This window comes from Lactuca saligna, chromosome 8 (assembly GCF_052625555.1).
Source record: "Lactuca saligna cultivar CGN05327 chromosome 8, ASM5262555v1, whole genome shotgun sequence".
In the NCBI taxonomy this organism is placed as follows: Eukaryota; Viridiplantae; Streptophyta; class Magnoliopsida; order Asterales; family Asteraceae; genus Lactuca; species Lactuca saligna.
The window spans coordinates 28,366,942-28,387,140 of record NC_136424.1 but is presented as its reverse complement, the minus strand read 5'-3'; the positions used below and the strand labels follow the sequence as shown (position 1 = coordinate 28,387,140).

At 36.4% G+C, this 20,199-nt stretch overlaps 1 protein-coding gene across 1 annotated transcript; it reads right to left on the bottom strand.

The window, feature by feature from the left end:
* Window positions 1–1,795: 1,795 nt before the first annotated feature.
* LOC145012101 (uncharacterized) lies at window positions 1,796–2,760 on the bottom strand. Its single transcript, XM_078970885.1, has one exon. The coding sequence runs from the start codon at window positions 2,686–2,688 to the stop codon at window positions 1,978–1,980; it is 711 nt and encodes a 236-aa protein (XP_078827011.1). The 5' UTR covers window positions 2,689–2,760; the 3' UTR covers window positions 1,796–1,977.
* Window positions 2,761–20,199: the final 17,439 nt, after the last annotated feature.

Here is a 20,199-nt window from a genome sequence, read left to right as displayed (position 1 = left end):
TAGTGAGTTCTCCAAAATACCACACATAACACATACTAGCCACTCGAGGCTATAACTCAGTGTGCCCTTGGGCCCTAACTCTGTGGACCCTCTGGTCCTAGCTCTGTGAACCTTCCGGTTCTAACTCTGTTATACTATGATATACACATGGCATAAATCAAATAGAAATAATGCGGTGCAACATATCAAATAAATAGCATATAGTAACTATGTCACATAACTCTAATTACCACTCAAGGTAAAGTATAGTGAGAAGACTCACCTCAGATATCTCGGTAAATCCCTGACTCTGTAACAGTATAGTCTAGCCTCCGCCAAATCACATAAAGTAAAATACGCTCATAAATATAACTCTCGAGACTAGATCCAACCCTCTATTAGCACCCTCAGATGGGTAAAAGACCATTTTACCCCTCTCTTGACTCAAAGACCCCATTGTTGACCAATCCCTAAAAGTTAACAAAGTCAACAGTCAAACTTTGACATGACTCGTCGAGTGTACTTGGGTGACTCGACGAGTCTACACGTGTCCACTATCTCTCTAGCCTCTCATGACACGTCGAGCCTTCCCCCTGCTCGACGGGTTACACCTGGCATGAATCGCGGGGCCACCCCGACTCAACTCGTCGAGTTCAATTATGAACTCGGCGAGTTCCACCTGTAATCCTCTACCCCTTCTGACTCACCGAGTCATTCCCCCAACTCGACAAGTTACTCACTGAGTGACTTACTGGAAACCCTAGCCCTACTCGCCGAGTCTGTTCTTGGGACTCAACGAGTTCATGCCATGCTTATACAGAAATGACCTCCTGAGGTCAGATCTATTCCTCTAACCCATAGATCTGCCCTCCTTGATAATAATAAACACGTAAAGTTTGGATCTTGATGCCCATGCAAAGACCCTATGGCTCTATTTGAAGAAATGGCCTCAATATGCCACCCTAAGGTCATATAACCCAATGACACCCCATAAAGATCAAGGGGCTTAGATCTCTGGACCTTTTTGGATCCAGATCCGCAGCCCCAACACAAGAAGGGACTAATTGCACTAACAATCCTACTCTAAATGGGCTAGAAACCCTAACTCTCAAGGATTAACACCCAAAACTGAAGAAGGATCGAATATATACATCAAGATGAAGTCCTTAAGCTTTGAAATCCACATATCAGCTCCCTCTCCAGTTTCCTCTTGCCTTGGTCACCTTCTTCTTGCAAAATCACCCACACAAGGATCAAAAATGGCTTCCTTTCTCTCTCAAAACGCTCACACACTCTGGGGTCTCTCTCTATCAACTGGTAGTTGCAAATGAAGGCCATAAAGGGCCTTTAAATAGGTCTCAAACCCCAGAAATTAGGGTTTCATTAAATAGCGTGGACTCGCCGAGTCCGATCATTAACCCGGATGGAAATCCGCGACTGTACTCGGCGAGTCTAAGCATCAACTCGCCGAGTCTCTCTCAAAATCTCCAAAATAATAAATAAATAATGTACCTGAAAATCCAGATGTTACAATTACATTGAATATAAAATTTAATTCTTGATTAATTTGTAACTTATGCTCCATTGTTTTTTGTCACTAAAAATAAAAGCTAAATACCTCTTATTATCTAAACAAAACTTATATTTTATTAATTTAATAAGTTTTATAAATTTTTAATTTTTCATTATCATTTTTAATTATTAATATTATTTTTCTTGCTTACCTCATGTTTTCCATAGGTTGTACACATAGATTTGTAAGCGATACTATAAACCAATATAATATTGGTTACAAACTAGAAAATAACTTGATAAATTATCAACAATTTCTTTCATATATTAAAAAAAAAACGTATAACTTCCTCGGTCAAGTAATTAAACGTTAATTTAATTTCTTACCAATTTTATACTACCTACATTAAACCAAAGTTTTTGACGGTGTTATCTTATAACACATCTCAATACTAAAATAGTAGCATATTCTGAGCATATAACCTCCTAGTTTGTGAGAATGTTGAGCAACAAAACCCTAGTTCTCATCAACCTCTTAAAAATGCACTCTAATTCGACCTCAAGATCTTCCATGGCGCTTTCCACAGCTTCCAGTCTCTCTATTGCACTTTGAAGGGCTTGCACGTCACAATCCTCCCATGGGCTCAGACTATTCACCCTCGTAAACTTAACCTTGGCTGCAAAAACCCCATTACAGTTGATCATCAGGTTTGTTGTGCTAGGGCTAGGATTAGGCATGGACATAAGCAACATAACTGACTCCAATAATATCACAATGGTTTCTCTCACTTCTTTGAGCACATTTGTAACAATTATCTGATTATCGTCGATCATGGTATCATGACCAGTAACACCAGTCGCGTTCTTCATCTTCTTCAGCGAGTTTAAACGCTTTAACATCTGTTTTCTCAACTCCTTTCTTTGAAAACTATATGCTGTTAGCTTCTTCTCCGTTTCACCATTACTGGCTCGGCGAAACGTGGACTGGAGTTCTTGGATGTGACCTTTAACAAGAGACAGTATGTCTTTGGTCGAACCACAAGAATCTAACATCTTTAAAGACGATTCAGAGACCTTCTGAACCCACTTTTGGTCATGTTTATGGTGGGAAAGAACTCGCTTCATGTCGGAGGAACGAAGCAGGTTGTTCACTGAGTCATGCAAGTCTCTTAAGGATTCGAAACTAGAGCACGACATAGCCAATGAAGAGATGGAGTTTAGAGATTGATGCAAGTATAAACTGTATGTATGTAAGCTTCGTTTGAGAGAAACTAGTGTTCTTGTTGATGGTTTATATAGGATTTTGGGTTAATTAAGATGGTATTTTGGATTAGATCTGAGATCTCTACGGAAGAAGGGTACGAAGTACGTACGGAGCCCACGTACGGATATGACAATATGGCAACAGCTAGATTCACGAAAATTGTCGATATGAACCTTCCGAGTGATTGCATGGCAGCTCAGATTTGGTAAAATGTTCCTTGGTTTCTTGGCAGCAGATTCGGAAAAATTAGCCTTTAATTATTGTCTATCATGACTTTTAGTGTTATTCTATTGGGTATCATTATCTAATAATTGTTAAAGTTAGTAGCGATGTCGGAAAATTGGATAGAGACTGATCGATTAAAAAAACCTGATGATCAACTGCAATGGGGTTAAGAAACATTTTGAATTGTTTTCAATGGAAATGTATTAAGGTACCGCATTCACTATTTTTCTAACCTCTAAAAACACTTCTTATTATCTATTTATAACCGAGTAACAAATTCTACTGTATCTTTTTTCAAACTTTTTAAAACTAAGAACCAAGGAACCGAGGAATCTATCGTGAGCGTCGGAAATCATAACGATCAACAGCCAAGGAAGTAGATGTGTATTTTTACATTGGACGCACACACAACGGATTATACCAAAAAATCTACCATTTACAAAAAAACCCACTAATTTTTTCGTTTTAAATTTTTTTAGGCCATGTTTTTTATCGAAAAAAAACCGATATACCGTTGTTCACGATTTTTCGTCCTCTTTCCATAGAGATCAATGATAATATATTAAAAATGAATTTTTTTTTTCGAAAAAAACTCATTTCATTTTCTTTGATGAAAAAAATTTAAAGTTTATTTTTTTATTGAAAAAAATTAATAAATATATCAAAATTCATATTTTTTGTACCTTTTAAACATAGATTCATATTCATGATTAAAAAAAAAACGATATTTCAGTTCAGATTCACACTGTGAACCTGCTCAGATTCATACTGTAAGTCTGTTCAGATTCACATTGTGAACCTCCTAAAATTCACAGTGTGAATCTGAACTGATCAGAGCTTTTTCACATTGTGAATGTTAAAATTTGAAATATTTACAGTTTAGATTCACAGTGTGAATCTATACTGATCGAGAGTTTTTTTGTTTTTTTTAATGAACCTTCTCAGATTCACAGTGTGCATAAGTAATTCAGATTTTCAATGTGAATCTGAATTGTTCGACATTTTTCATATTGTGAATGTTAAAATTTGAAATATTTACAGTTTAGATTCATAGTGTTAATCTACACTATTCAAAGTTTTTTTTTTTTTTTTCATTTTTTTTAAATCTGTGTTGATGTTTATTAACAGAGTATAAAAAATTAATATTCTTGGTATAATTGTTTTTTTTTTTTTTTTTTTTTTTCATAAAAATAAACTTAATTATTGAAAAAACTAAGAAAATTAAGTGAGTTTTTTGAAAAAAAATTTCTTTTTTATATATTATCATGTATCTCTACGGAAAGAGGACGAAAAATCGTGAACAACGGTATATTCGGTTTTTTTTTTGGCCTAAAAAATTTTTTAAATGAAAAAATGAAATAGGTTTTGTTAGAATCCGGTATATATGCATTTATTTTAAAAGTTTACAACCATTTCTTTTGTCGTTGTTCGATTTAAATTATGATGCTTTGAATTGGTTCATTATTTCCTTGATTAATAATGATTCTCTATTGAATTTTTCTCCATCTGTGTGTGTGTATATATATATATATATATATATATATATATATATGTTCAGGTTAATTTGAGACCATACTAATTTTGTAAGATCGTTAGACAAAATCTAAAAATAATCTTAAAATACAAAATAAAAGAAAATATCCAAAAAAGAAAAAAAATTTAATTATTATTTTCGGAACTTTAATTACCTAAAAAAAAAAAAAAAAGGTTACCGTTTTTTTTGAAAAATATGTGAAATATTCTAATAGAATATTACATTGTAAATAGTCTAATATGATTTTTTGAATGTTAGAATATTTTATTAGATTTGTCAGATATGTAGAATATTATAATATTTACTAGAATATGTGAAAAAATATATATTTTTTATTATTTTTTTGGTGTTTTTTTTATTTTTTATTTGGAAAATATAAATTCCGAAAATAATATTTGAATTTTTTTTTCGAAAATTTTCAATTATTTTGCGTTTTAAAAATAGTTTTATTAATCTACTAAATGGGTAGGTAGGATTGTGTCTTACGGTCTTACAAAATTAGATCGTCTCACATGAACTTAAACATATATATATATATATATATATATATATATATATATATATATATATATATATATATATATATATATATATATATATATATATATAGAATGATTATAGTTTCACGAGAACCCAATAAGTGAAGGTGGAACTTTGGATCAATTGTTTAGATGACTTAGATGATGAGTGTCACAAATTGTAAATACTACCAAATTTAGTGGCATAATAGGTTTCTTAAAAATAACCACAATGGTAAATTCAATAAAAAATAATAGTATATTCAAAAGATCAGTCAACCAAAAGATCAATCTCCCAAATCCTGCATCGTTCTCACTGATCATCTTTTTTCCTAAGCCTTGATCGTCGATTGTTTACCAAAATCCAACACCACCGTCTGGAATCGTTGGCTGCCTCCGCATCTCTTCACACTCTTGTCTCTTGATTGCAAGTGGTTAAATCGACGAATCTACGACCTAACCTCGAAATCCATGGTTGCCTCCGCTATTACCGATTATATTGCACCAGTCGCTTCTAATTCCAATGAAGCATCTCCGCCAGAAATAAATGCAACCAGAGCTACAACACCATCGGCGACCATCTCAATGAATCACTTCACCTTGTCCACCAACGACCACTACTCCTCCTCTGACGTCTGTCTACCTAACCTACGAGTTCAGATTTTTATTAGCTCCGGTGAACTTTGAAATCCTCCAACGATCGAGATTTATCCTGATTATTAAGATGCTAGATGTCCTCAACATTGATCTCCACCCCCCCCCCCCCCCCCCTCTCTCTCTCTCTCTCTCTCTCTCTCTTTCTTTCTTTCTCTCTCTCTCTCTCTCTCATCACCATTAAATCACCGATTCTTAATGTACGATAACATTGAAATCTAACGGAGGATCAAAATTACACACAAACTCGAAGTAGATCCTAACAATTGGATTTGCAGGTACATTTGAGTTATTTACTTAACAATACTTTGATTTATTTAAGTTATTGGATATTAAAATTAGTTTTTCCTGACATTATCATTTCTAATAATTATTACAGTTTTATGGTTGTTCATCCATAAGTTCTTCACCTGTTAGCTGATTTTCGTTTGCTAAAGTGTCAACTAGTTGGATGTTTTAGCAACCTAATTGAGTTTTGATATAATAACTCACTAAAATGAATATGGTCATGTGGCTTTATCTGTATGAATAATTGAACTTCAAATGCTACTTTCCTTATGGGTGATAAGTGATTCAACCAACTAGGAGATCATTATATAATGTTTTAGTTTATTATACTTTTTCATTGGTCACTGATATTGTTGCATATATATCAATATTTAAATGGAAAAAACGATTATTCTGTTTTCTTTCTAATCAAATCTATGTTTACTTACGAGTTATGGCTAACTTCTTCTACATAATCATATATCTAATGAGTAAGTAATTGCTTAGGCAGTTCATCGTTCGAATTCTATGTGATATGATCCTCTTAGACACCCAAGAACATTTCTGATGGTTGGAATCATGATATTGGATTTTATAGTTTCATTGTTGTGTTAAATACGTGAATCATATCACTTATTTCTTATGAAGTCGGGTGAAACAAGTGAAATTAAGAAGTTGAAATACTCCAATTTCACTTGCAAGATGCCTCAGACAAACATCCCTCTTTTCAACAATGTTGATGACTAGATTCCTTTTTCAATTGAGAAGATAGTGCACTACCCATTACCCGATTATGGTGCTCCAACTTTAGGTCAACACGATTAATTTGAAAAAGAGTTATTTCTAACATTTTGACATATTTTTCATATAAAACCTAATTTTATTTTTTACAATCTTAACCAAAATTGATATCTAACTTTTCATTTTTGTTTTTTTATATATTTTCCCAAGAAAGTGATCAAAAAAAGACATAATATTTTTTATGTTGACATTTTTTTGAAAAATACATTGGAAAAAGTTAAAAAGGCAAAAACAAATAGTTATGTCAGGCATTTGAATAAATGTCAAACTTTTATGGTTTCATTGGAAAAAAAACAAAATATAAGTAGTGAAAACCACAAAACTGCCACAATAGATTTTTTTTTTATTTTTTATTTATTTATTTATTTATTTATTTTTTTTTTGTAATTTGCACAAACTGTAACCAAAAGATTAATGAAAAAATGAATAAAAAAACCTCTTGCTAGCATTCTGTTAAGAAAGGAACCATATCAGGTCCACCAAACTCAAAAGTTCATCTTCAAGCTCCAAATATGATGTTTTGTATAAATACTCATGAATAAGATTGAACACCACATTACAGCTTCTTTGGAATTTAGAAGTTCTGACTGAGAAATCCACACTACCTCTTCTTTCCTTTATCTATGGCTCAACTGCTGCTCTTCTTTCATTTATCATGTAAGTTCATTCATTGACTTCCTTTCTTTGTGTTTTTTTAGTTTTTATATTTGATTTCCTCCAATTTTAAGTTTATCAATTGTTATATAGGATTTAGGAAGTTTTTAGAAGTGAAAATGATGATGCTGATGATGAATTGAAACTTTAAATTCATTTTAAGTAAAATAGTTTTTGTATAGGATTAATTCGTTTCAAAAGACTTCATGTCCGTAGGATACATGCTAGTCTGTTACTAGTTTCAAATAAAATGTTCATGCATTTTGCTGTTAGGATATTAATACGAATCATTTAAAAAATTACTTTATTTTGATAAAGCTCTCCATTTCCAGTAAGTTCGAAATCAACGTTAATCGTTTCTGTAGTGTTAAGTAGGTTAACTTATATTTTATTTTGTAATTAGTACACACTAAATTGCTTAAGTCTTAACTTTATGTGATTGTGAATTTGTGTTTGTGAATTAGTCAAACTGAATAAGATTTTAAGTTTTCATTAGGTAATGATTTGTCTTGCTTAAACAACTAAACATGAAATACTTCATCTCTTGTTTCCATTCTTATATCAACATTCTTAGAACATAAAATATGGAGAGAAACACATTGTAATTTACATGTGAATTACACATGATTCATTTATTTGCATGTGAATTACATTTGACATGTAAATCACATGTATTTAGATGTGATTCATATATTTACATGTAAATTATGTGTGATTTTGTAACACCCATGTTCCTGGACTAAACATTAGGACAGTGATCTAATAGTTAGGTCAACTATTGTAACCTATTTTGAAGAAATAAATAATTAAATATGAATTACTTGAATATTATGTGAATTTATGTGTTTTGTATTTGTTTATAATGATATAATAAATAAATGATAAAAATAAGCGTAAAAACTAAAGTGTGAGAAGGATTCCAGACATATAAACAACGCCGAAATCCGAGTTATAACGAAGAAGTTATGGCTTGTGGAAGTTTCACGATAAAACCGGCATGATGCTGCGTGACATAAATAGTAAATCTACGATAGATGACTTTTTAGCCTTAACGATCTAAACAAAAATCGTAGTATACGTTAAACCGAGAGCGTGCATAAAAAGAACGCCAAAATCTGACTTTGTATGAGAAAGTTATGATTTTTCTAAGATTGGGTATATCAGTGCACAACCCGAAATACGAATTTTAGATCGATCGACTTTTGGCCTACACAACCTAAATGAGAATTGAAGATCTCATTAATAGGAACTCAACGATAAAAAGACAAACGAAAATGGAGTCCGTATGAAGATGTTATGAATTTTACGCAGTCATTTAACAATATAATCTTCTCACACTGTTAAATCTAAAATCACTTTAGAACTAGCCGACGGAGTCAAAAGGAGAGTTGTAGATCTTGTCATTACATACCCGTGGATATAAATAACGTCGAAAACGGAGCTCGTATGCGAAAGTTATGAATTTTTAAAGTTTGGTTGTTTTACCTGCTGCGTCCGATGCCACATGTCACCACCATGCTTTGCCTTGGTGCCCAAGCCAGCTCACGACGTGAGCACAAATTCCTCACGGTGTGAGAGTGGTCCTGGAATCCTATAAATAGGATACGAAGCCAGCCATTTCTCCTCACCAATTCACTACTTCTTTCCTTCTCCAAACCCTCTCTCTAGCCCCCTAAACCCCCCAAAAAGCCTATCGAACCCCCTAGCACGAGGCGGAAGCCCGGAGCTCTCGACGGCTCCGAGAAAAAGAGTTTTTCGGCTCGGAAACGCTGCTCCAATGAAGCCTGGTTTTTAATAAAAACCCACTGTAAGTGAGATACACCTACCATACTTTAAATATAGCTTATATATATATATATATATATATATATATATATATATATATATATATACAATATTGTTATTATGAACTTATAAACAAAATTTATCAGTAATTACAAGTCGTTATATTGATTGATCTACCTACGGTAATGATGTCTAGGCTGTGATTTAGTGAGGTGTTTAAAGTGGGATTTCCAAATAGTACACCTCGTATACCAAACAGAACCTACCTCCGATATGATCATACCTGGTTGTTCCTTACTTGATAGATCATGAAGTAGACTTTGTATTAATGATGAGTCTAGAAAAATAATTAGTAGCAATAAATATTAGATTAAAATCTAGTGGTCATAATACTGGGTTTCGTCGAAGGAAATCATATATTTAAGAAGCAAAGCGTTGCTTGAATTTCGAGTCGTCGCTTTAACAAGTGAGTGCATAGTTACTTTCATCTTACACATATATATGAAGTATTTTATATAATTTATGTGCTATGTGTGCATATAACCCGCATACTTGCTATCTATACTGGATGAACGATTTTATACATGTTTTAAATAATTTAAACTGTATATGTATTTTATATCTACAAAAGTATTAGGGTAAAAAATGGGTAGATGAAATAGACAATGAACGATAAAATGATGAGAGGCCTCGATGATAATCCTTAGGCTAAGTCCCTTATGTTAGGTGTTTTAGGGATGTAAAGTGAAAGTAACGGGAACGGGTAATCGGGTTATTGTTGGTTGATGAAATTAATAAACTTATTTATTATGGGTTGAAAACCCCATGTGCTCACCAGGCTCCCAAGCCTGACCCACTTAGTTTCTTGTATTACAAGTAGTGGCACTCGAGTATAGATGTGATGTTTTGGATGAGGGATTACGAATTATAGGCCTATAGATATGAATAAATATTGTAAGGCTTATGTTGTACTGTTTATGCTTTTGATTTGTATCGAACATGACATCCCGCGGTTTTTAATGAAATACATTTATTCGAGAATGCTTTGACAAATCTTTATCATATTTTATTTTGGAAACAAATTTCACAACACTTTTATTTAAAATGTTACTCTGATTTTGAAACAAAGCATAAACAAAACCGGTATTTTCTGGCCGTGAAAATTGGGATGTCACAGTTGGTATCAGAGCATTAGTTTAAGCGAACTAGGAATTTGTAGGATTTTTAGACTTAAACTTGGAACGATAAGCAATGATTGTGAGATGAGTGTCTACTATATTTTAGACACAAGCACTAGTTTATTTTAGGAAAGATGCCTAAAATTCTTTTATGTGCTATATGCTATTATTTGTTTGGATGTATAGTCTATTGTCGACCGGATCTGGAAACCTTATCCGTTCAGGATTCTAAACGTATGACCACGATATTAGAACTAGCATGTAAACATCTCGGAGAGATAATGATGTTTTAAACATCTATCCTAAATAAAGATCTAAATTCACCTTATTCGGTGTATAGATCAAAATGGCAAGAACCCGAATTGGAGTCGGGAACACAAATGGAAACAGTAACCAACCCCCAATAATTGAACAAATACCTATTGTAGTAGTCGCTCCTAAGCCAATTATGATGGCCAGAGTACAAGCGATGATCCAATTGATGTTGGATCTTCAAATGGAGGAAACCAGGCGTTTACTTCAATAGAATCGAGAGGAAGTTACAATACCGATCGAACAGCCCGAACTGAATGATGGATATTTAGAAAGAGGGAACTAAAGTGGGACTGTTGGTCAAGCCAACCCACCGATAGTTAGATGAAACAATCAGGATGGAGGAAATGACGAACGTAGATTCAAGTACAAGGATTTTTTGGCATCCAAACCACTGTGCCTGTAACGCCCGTAGATCCGGGGCTAGTCAAATTAGAGGCAATAAGTGTTAAAAATAACTTTTCGACAACAGATTATTTAGAATAAATAATCTTAACCAAGTTGTAGAATATGTCACAAGGTTTTCGTACATATAAAGAACTCCGAAATCCGAGTTATAACGAAGAAGTTATGAGCCGTCGAAGTTTCGCGACGGAACCGACACGATGCCGGGAAGCGTAAATAGTGAATTTAAGATAGATCGAGATTTAGCCATAGCGATCTAAATGAAAGTCATAGAATACGTTAAATCGAGAGCGTCCATAGAAAGAACGCCCAAATCTGAATTTGTATGAAGAAATTATGATTTTTCGAAGTTTCGGATTAGCATTGTACAACCCGAAATTCGAATAACAGAACGAGTGGTTTTTAGCTGACATTACCTAAACGAGAATCGAAGATCTCATTAAGAGTAGCGTAACGAGAAAAAGATGGGTGAAAACGGACGTCGGATGAACAAGTTATGAATTTTTAACAGACCAATCCTGTCCCGGCCTGTTAATAATGTAACTTTTAAAATAAAGTCAAAATTAGCCGACGGAGTCTAAACGAAAGTTGTAGAGTACGTTCCCACCTTCGCGTGGATATAAAGAATGTCAAAAATGGATCTCATACGCGAAATTTACGAATTTTTAAAGTTGAAGCATGAAATTGCGAGACCTGGTGAAGAATCGATGTTGTGGCAGTGATCTAGACCGTCCATCACAGATCAGAGGTCGCCTCGGATTCCGACGCGTCGCTCCTCTCCTACGCACCGCGTCCGAAGTTGGTACGCCCCGTGTACTCTCGCTCTTATCTGCTTCGAGTGCAAGACAGTTGGATGCTCGTTGGCAGCCTCATCCGAAGTTACGCGCCGCGTGGCCAAGGATTACGCCCAGCGTAGTCCGAGGCCTCGCAGCTATATAAGGGGGGGGGGGCGAGGGTCTCCAGATTTTTCACACCATTTTCCTTCTCTCTCTAGATTTCTTTCTCTCTCTAAGGGTTTTAACCCTCCCGTAAGCCTAGGTGATCCCCTAGCACCCTAAGGAAGCCCCGAGGCTCCCGGAGTCCCGAGAAAAAGGGGTCTTTCGGTTTCGGAAACGCTGCTCCGAGCAAAGCCCGATTTTCTTTAAAATTCGTTGTAAGTGAGCCACGCTTAAGCAATTTTTAATATAGCTTCCAAATAATTATAGTAATGTTATTAGGTCCTTAAAATAATTATTCGGGCTATTATTATGGGTTGTATTGAGTGTTATTTAACGCTTATATAATAATAATAATAATAGTCAGACTATTAATTTGTCACGGTTATCGTTAGACTAAACACTAGTGGTATTGATACTAGGTTTTAAAATTGTTTTGAGAGTATCGAAGCGCTGTTCTAGTGCTGGGTCACCACCGTATCAAGTGAGTGCATAATTACTTTCATCTTAGATATAGATATGAAGTATTTTATGTAAATTACATGCTATGTGTGCATATTATCTGAATACTTGTTGTCTATGCTGGATGAACGATTTTATAAATGTTTTAAATGGTTTAAACTGTATATATATTTTATATCTACGATAATGTTGGGGTAAACATGGGTAGGTATAATAGATGGAATATGAGTTGAATGATGAGTTGAGAGGTGTGATAGACCACGAGGTGAGGGTGAGAGGTGGACGATGTGAGAAGCCTTTTTCCCAAATGATGGCCCCGTCATTTAGCATAGTATGGATGACAACCACGGACTATAGACAGTCCAGTGGAACACTAGCAGGCTCACAACCTGTAGGTGTTGTGAACGATGTGTTCACCTGGTGTAGTCTAAACCTTGGTGACCATGAAGACTTGGTGCCTAAACCTTGGTGACCATGAAGACTTGGTGCCTAAATCTTGGTGATTATGTAGACTTGATGCCTAAACCCTGGCGACTATGCAGACTTAGTGCCCATTGTGTAAATCGTGGCAACGATGGATTTCTTGCCGATTCCTTAGGATAATCCTTAGGAATGAATGAACGAGGAATAGCTGATTCTTAGGGTAGATCCTTAAGAGCAAAGAAGATAATGGGGATGCGTAATTGGGTTGATTGTTTGATTGTGAAACATAATAATTATATTATTGTGGGTTGAAAACCCTATGTACTCACCATGTTTCCCAACCTGACCCACTCAGTTTATTTATATCACAAGAGTCGATATGAAGTAAAATTACACTGAAAGATTAAAGAGATGTAGATCACTAGTGTAAATAAATGTAAGTTCCGTTTATGCTTATGTTCCTGTATTGACGATGACATCCCAAACGTTTTAAAATGAATAAAAATACGTTTCTTCGAAAATGTTTTGATAACGTATTTATTGTATTTTCCTGGGAACAAATTCCGCAACATTTTTATGAAAAGAAGTACTCTGATTTTTATAAAGCATAAACAAAATCTGTCTTTTCTGGTCGTGAAAATGGGGATGTCACCGTTGGTATCAGAGCATTAGTTTAAGCGAATTAGGAATTTGTAGGAAATTTCTAGACTTAAACTTAGAATGCTAAGTGATAATTGTGAGGAGTATGTCAAATAGATTTAGGTAATACACCTGAATAGACACAAGCACTAGCTTATTTTAGAAATAATGCCTAAATTGCTTTTAAGTGCTAAATGATTTGTTATGCTTTATGCTATAGTTTGATCGGATCTATGGTCTGTTGCCGACCGGATCTGGAAACCTTATGTGTTTAGGATTCTAAACATACGGATACGATATTAGAACTAGCATAAAAACGTTTCGGAGTGATAAGGATGATTTAAACGTCAATCCTAAATAAAGATCTAGATTCACCTTATTCGGTGTATAGATCAAGATGGCAAGGACCCATAGCGGAAACGTGAATGCAAATGGGAACCGAAACCAACCCCCAATGATTGAGCAAATACCGGTTGTGGTAGCTGCTGCTGAGCCAATAACAATGGCTGGAGTGCAAGCGATGATCCAGATGATGTTGGATCGTCAAATGGAGGAAAACAGACGTTTGCTCCAGCAAAATTGAGAGGAAGCGACCATATAGATCGAACAACCCGAGTTGAACGAAGGGAAGACTGAGGAGGGAAACTACAGTGGGGCTGTTGGACAAGCCAACCCACCGATAGTTAGGCAAAACCACCAGAATGGAGGAAAGGAAGGACGTGGATGCAAATACAAGGATTTCATGGCATCTAAACCACCGAGTCTATCCGGAAGCCCGACGCCAGTGGAAGTCATGAACTGGATCTCCGAGATGGAGACGATGTTTGAGAGTTGCGAGTGTAGCAATAGGCAAAAGACCGCTCTCGTGGTTCCTCTGTTGAAATCTGGAGTACTAAGCTAGTGGAAGCTACTAGCTGATTCGATGCCCAAAGGAGAAGCGAGCAAGATGTCATAGGAAGATTTTATGGTGCAGTTAAAGATGCAGTACTGCTCTAAGCAGGATCTTCTGGAGATTAACAATGAGTTCCAGAATCTAAAGAAGGGAAGGTTGAGTGTCATCGAGTATGCTGCAAGTTTTACGGAGAAAATGAAGCTTGTTCCTTAACTAGTGCCAACTGAGCTCTCCAAGGTCAACAAATTTGCCCATGGGTTACCAGCAGACTTTGGACCAATGGTCAAGCAAGCAAGCACCTTGAAAGGAGCCATCTAGGTAGCCATGAATGTTGAGATCCAGATTAGGGAAAAGGGTCTGGAGAGAGCTGAAATTGGCGAGAAAAGGAAGCATGAAGGATCTTCAAAGTCCAACAAAGAAAGGAAATTCTCAAAGATTGAAGAAGGAGGAGGAGGTGAAGCCAAGTGGTGCGAAAAGTGTAAAAAGAAGCACTCCGGGAAATGTAGCGAGGATGTGACTTGCTACAAATGTGGAAAGACAGGGCATTACGCCAGCTAGTGTGCGTTCAACAAGAAGGTGTGCTATGGATGTAACAAAGAAGGGAATATTTCTAGGGACTGCCCAAAGAAAAACGAGGCAGCAAGACCAAACACACCACCAAGGCTAAGAGTATTCCACATGATTCTCGACGAAGCAAAAAACCATGCAAGGAATCAAGGATAAGGACTTCAATCCGAAGATCAAGTTAAGAAGTAACCATAGTATCGTATGATGTAGCCTATTAGAGGCATAGTCTAGGGTGAACTTGAACACCTATGTAATAGTTTCAAGAAATAATAAAGCCTTCGTTTTGTTATCTGATGCGTTAAATTGTTATGTGATTTTCCTATATGGTGACTTGGAAAATTGCGAGATAATACTTGGGTCGAGTATGAGTAGGTGTGAAAGGGAGTAGATGCATATACTACCAGAAGCACATGACTCACGCTTGGATCAGGGAAAGTCACAAGGTTACCAAGAAGCTAGTAATTGATACCGTTTTATTCAAGTATGTCGTTACCATTGTTTCGGTAATGACTAAAAAGATTGTTGATATTCCGACTCTAGTGGTCATATCGAATTGAGTCCAACTACGATGAGTATGTTACGTGGTTCATAGAACCAAGTTCGATGTAGCATCTGACTTAAGATGGAATATTGGAATAAAAAGCGAACAGTAGAGGTATCACGAAAAGTTGCTTGTAGCTAGAAATGCTACCTTTTAAAATGTGTTTTTCTCACATTAGAACATGAAGGAAGGTATAGTATGTTTTGGAATTTAACTCTAAGAGACCTGAGTCTAGACGTGCATCACATGACGATAGGTCATAATTTGGAGTCGAACCTGAGATAGAAAACAGATGCACGATCGAGTACTACTTACAGTCAATAAGTCTAAGAGATAGACTTGAAGGAATATAGAAGTTGTAATTATTACCTAGGATGAAGAGATGACATATGGATTCATTATACGAGCCCTGTTTCTTTGATGATTCCGGGACGTAATCATCCTAAGGGGGAGATAATTGTAGCGCCTGCGGATCAGGGCTCGTCAAATTAGAGGCAATAAGTGTCGAAAATGACTTTTCATCAATAGATTATTTACAATAAATAATCTTAACCAAGCTTTAGAATATGTCACAAAGTTTTCGTACATATAAAGAACGCCAAAATCCGAGTTATAACGAAGAAGTTATAACCCGTCGAAGTTTCGCGACGGAACCGGCACAGCACCGGGAAGCGTAAATAGTGAATTTACGATAGAGAGAGATTTAGCCTTAGCAAGCTAAACAAAATTCGTAGAATACGTTAAACCGAGAGCGTCCATAAAAAGAACGCCCAAATCTGACTTCGTATGAAGAAGTTATGATTTTTCGAAGTTTCGGATTAGCAGTGTACAACCCGAAATTCGAATAATAGAACAAGCGGTTTTTAGCTGACATGACCTAAACGAGAATCGAAGATCTCATTAAGAGTAGCGTAACGAGAAAAATATGGGTGAAAACGAACGTCCGATGAAGAAGTTATGAATTTTTAACGGACCAATGCTTTCCCGGCCTGTTAATAATGTAACTTTTAAAATAAATTCAAAATTAGCCAACGGTGTCTGAACGAAAGTTGTAGAGTACGTTCCTACCATCGCTTGGATATAAAGAACGTCAAAAATGGATCTCGTACGTGAAAGTTACGAATTTTTAAAGTTGAAGCATGAAATTGCAAGACCCGGTGAAGAATCGATGATGTAACAGTGATCTAAACCGTCCATCGCAGATCAGAGGTCGCCTCGGATTCAAACACGTCGCTCCTCGCCTACGCCCCTTGTCCGAAGTCGGTACGCCCCGCGTACTCTCGCTCTTATCCGCTCCGAGTGCAAGACAGCTGGAGGTTCGCTGGCAGCCTCATCCGAAGTTACGCGCCGCGTGGCCAAGGATTACGCCCATCGTAGTTCGAGGCCTCGCAGCTATAAAAGGGGGGCGAGGGTCTCCGAATTTTTCACACCATTTTCCTTCTGTCTCTAGATTTCTTTCTCTCTCTAAGGGTTTTAACCCTCCCCTAAGCCTAGGTGATCCCCTAGCACCCTAAGGAAGCGCCGAGGCTCGCGGAGTCCCGAGAAAAGGGGTCTTTCGGTTTCGGAAACGCTGCTCCGAGCAAAGCCCGGTTTTCTTTAAAATTCGCTGTAAGTGAGCTATGCTTAAGCAATTTTTAATATAGCTTCCAAATAATTATAGTATTGTTATTAGTTCCTTAAAATAATTATTCGGGCTATTATTATGAGTTATATTGAGTGTTATTTAACGCTTATATAATGATAATAACAGTTAGACTATTAATTTCTCACGGTTATCGTTAGACTAAACCCTAGTGGTGGTATTGATACTAGGTTTTAAAATTGTTTTGAGAGTATCGAAGCGCTGTTCTAGTGCTGAGTCACCACCGTATCAAGTGAGTGCATAATTACTTTCATCTTACATATAGATATGAAGTATTTTATGTAAATTACATGCTATGTGTGCATATTATCTGAATACTTGTTGTCTATGCTGGATGAACGATTTTATACATGTATTAAATGGTTTAAACTGTATATATATTTTATATCTACGATAATGTTGGGGTAAACATGGGTAGGTATAATAGATGGAATATGAGTTGAATGATGAGTTGAGAGGTGTGATAGACCACGAGGTGAGGGTGAGAGGTGGACGATGTGAGAAGCCTTTTTCCCAAATGATGGCCCCGTCATTTAGTAGAGTATGGATGACAACCACGGACTATAGACAGTCCAGTGGAACACTAGCAGGCTCACAACCTGTAGGTGTTGTGAACGATGTGTTCACCTGGTGTAGTCTAAACCTTGGTGACCATGAAGACTTGGTGCCTAAACCTTGGTGACCATGAAGACTTGGTGCCTAAATCTTGGTGATCATGCAGACTTGATGCCTAAACCCTGGCGACTATGCAGACTTAGTGCCCGTTGTGTAAATCGTGGCAACGATGGATTTCTTGCCGATTCCTTAGGATAATCCTTAGGAATGAATGAACGAGGAATAGCTGATTCTTAGGGTAGATCCTTAAGAGCAAAGAAGATAATGGGGATGCGTAATTGGGTTGATTGTTTGATTGTGAAACATAATAATTATATTATTGTGGGTTGAAAACCCTATGTACTCACCATGTTTCCCAACCTGACCCACTCAGTTTATTTATATCACAAGAGTCGATATGAAGTGACATTACACTGAGAGATTAAAGAGATGTAGATCACTAGTGTAAATAAATGTAAGTTACGTTTATGCTTATGTTCCTGTATTGACGATGACATCCCAAACGTTTTAAAATGAATAAAAATACGTTTCTTCGAAAATGTTTTGATAACGTACTTATTGTATTTTCCTGGGAACAAATTCCGCAACATTTTTATGAAAAGAAGTACTCTGATTTTTATATAGCATAAACAAAATCGGTCTTTTCTGGCCGTGAAAATGGGGATGTCACTGTGCCTATCCAGAAGCCTGACATCGGTGGAAGTCATGAACTGGATCTTCGAGATGAAGAAAATGTTTGAGAGTTGCGAGTGTCGCAACAGGCAGAAGACCGCTCTCGCGGTTCCCTTGTTAAAATCTGGATTGCTGAGCTGGTGGAAGCTACTAGCGGATTCGATGTCCAAGGGTGAAGCGAGCAAATGTATTGGGAGGATTTTCTGGTGCAACTGAAGATGCAATACTACTCTGAGCAGGATCTTCTGGAAATCAACAATGAGTTCCGAAATCTAAAGAAGGGAAGAATGAGTGTTACTAAATACGCTGCAAGTTTTACAGTGAAAATGAGGCTTGTTCCTTACCTAGTTCCAACTGAACTCTCCAAGGTTAACAAGTTTGCCCACAGATTACCAGCAGACTTCGGTCCAATGGTCAAGCAAGCAACCACTCTGAAAGCTGCCATCTAGGCTGCTTAGAATATGGAGACCCGGATATGAGAGAAGGGTCTGGAGAGTGCATAGGTTGGTGATAAAAGGAAATTTGATGGGTCATCAAATTTTAGCAAGAAGAGCAAGTTCTCAAAATCTGGTACACAGAAGTCTGGAGGAGGTGAAGCCAAATGGTGTGACAAGTGCAAGAAGAAGCACCATGGAAAATGTGACCCGGGGGGGGGGGGGTCACTTGCTTTAAGTTTGGAAATCCTGGACACTATGCCAATGAATGCACCCTCACCCAGAAAGTCTGTTACGGGTGTAATGAAGAAGGGTACATCTTGAGGGACTGAATGAAGAAGAACGAGGTAGGAAGACGCAACATTCCACCAAAGTCGAAGGTGAGAGCCTTCCATATGACGCTAGAAGATGCGAAGGAGGCAACAAATGTCGCTTCAGGTACCTTTCTTGTAAATGGATTACATGCCAATATACTATTTGATTTGGGAGTGAACTACTCCTTTTTATCGCATTAATTTGGTGGGAAACTAGCATTTCCTGTAGAAAAACTTGATAATGCCCTAGTTGTGGAAGTTTCCAGTGGCAAGTTCATACCTGTTAGTGACCGTATTAAGAACATCGTCATCGAATTAAACGGAAATGAATTCCATGAATAGATGTTACCCATAGATTTGAACGGTTTCGACGTCGTTCTAGGGATGGATTTGTTGGATTAGGTGTCTAAGTTTATCACTATTCCTGGAATGTACTTGACCCGGTTAGCATGGTCCATTTGGGTTGCATGGCATTGCAACACTTGGATAGACTAAATGAGAGAAATAACACTTAAGGTTTATTAATATATTATAAATTCTAATATATTAATAATATTATTTAATTAGTATTGATCAAGATTTAATTTAGAATTAATTAAGTGATCAAAAAGAGACTAATTAAATATATGGGGCTGATTGTGTAAATCATCTATTCTTGTATAGTTTGGCTAATGATTATGGATTGGGTTAAAACCCATTAGGTGCTCCATGGATATTCCATGGAGGTTACAAACCCATGGATCATGGAATATGGAAAGCCATGACAATTAGGGTTTACATGGTGTAACCCTACTTGTGACACCACTATATAAAGACCCCATGTTAACCAAAATCGGCCACTACAAGCAAGTAATAGAGGGCTAGCCGATTTTGAGGTGTAAGTATACTTATCTCAAAGTTATTCTAAGTGTTGTGGTGTTGTGTGAGATATTTGAGGCATCACACTTGAGGTGCTAGGCTTACAAGGTTTTCAAG

Coding starts and splice junctions, on each gene's coding strand:
- LOC145012101 (XM_078970885.1), bottom strand. CDS start 2,688: ATGTCGTGCTCTAGTTTCGAATCCTTAAGAGACTTGCATGACTCAGTG.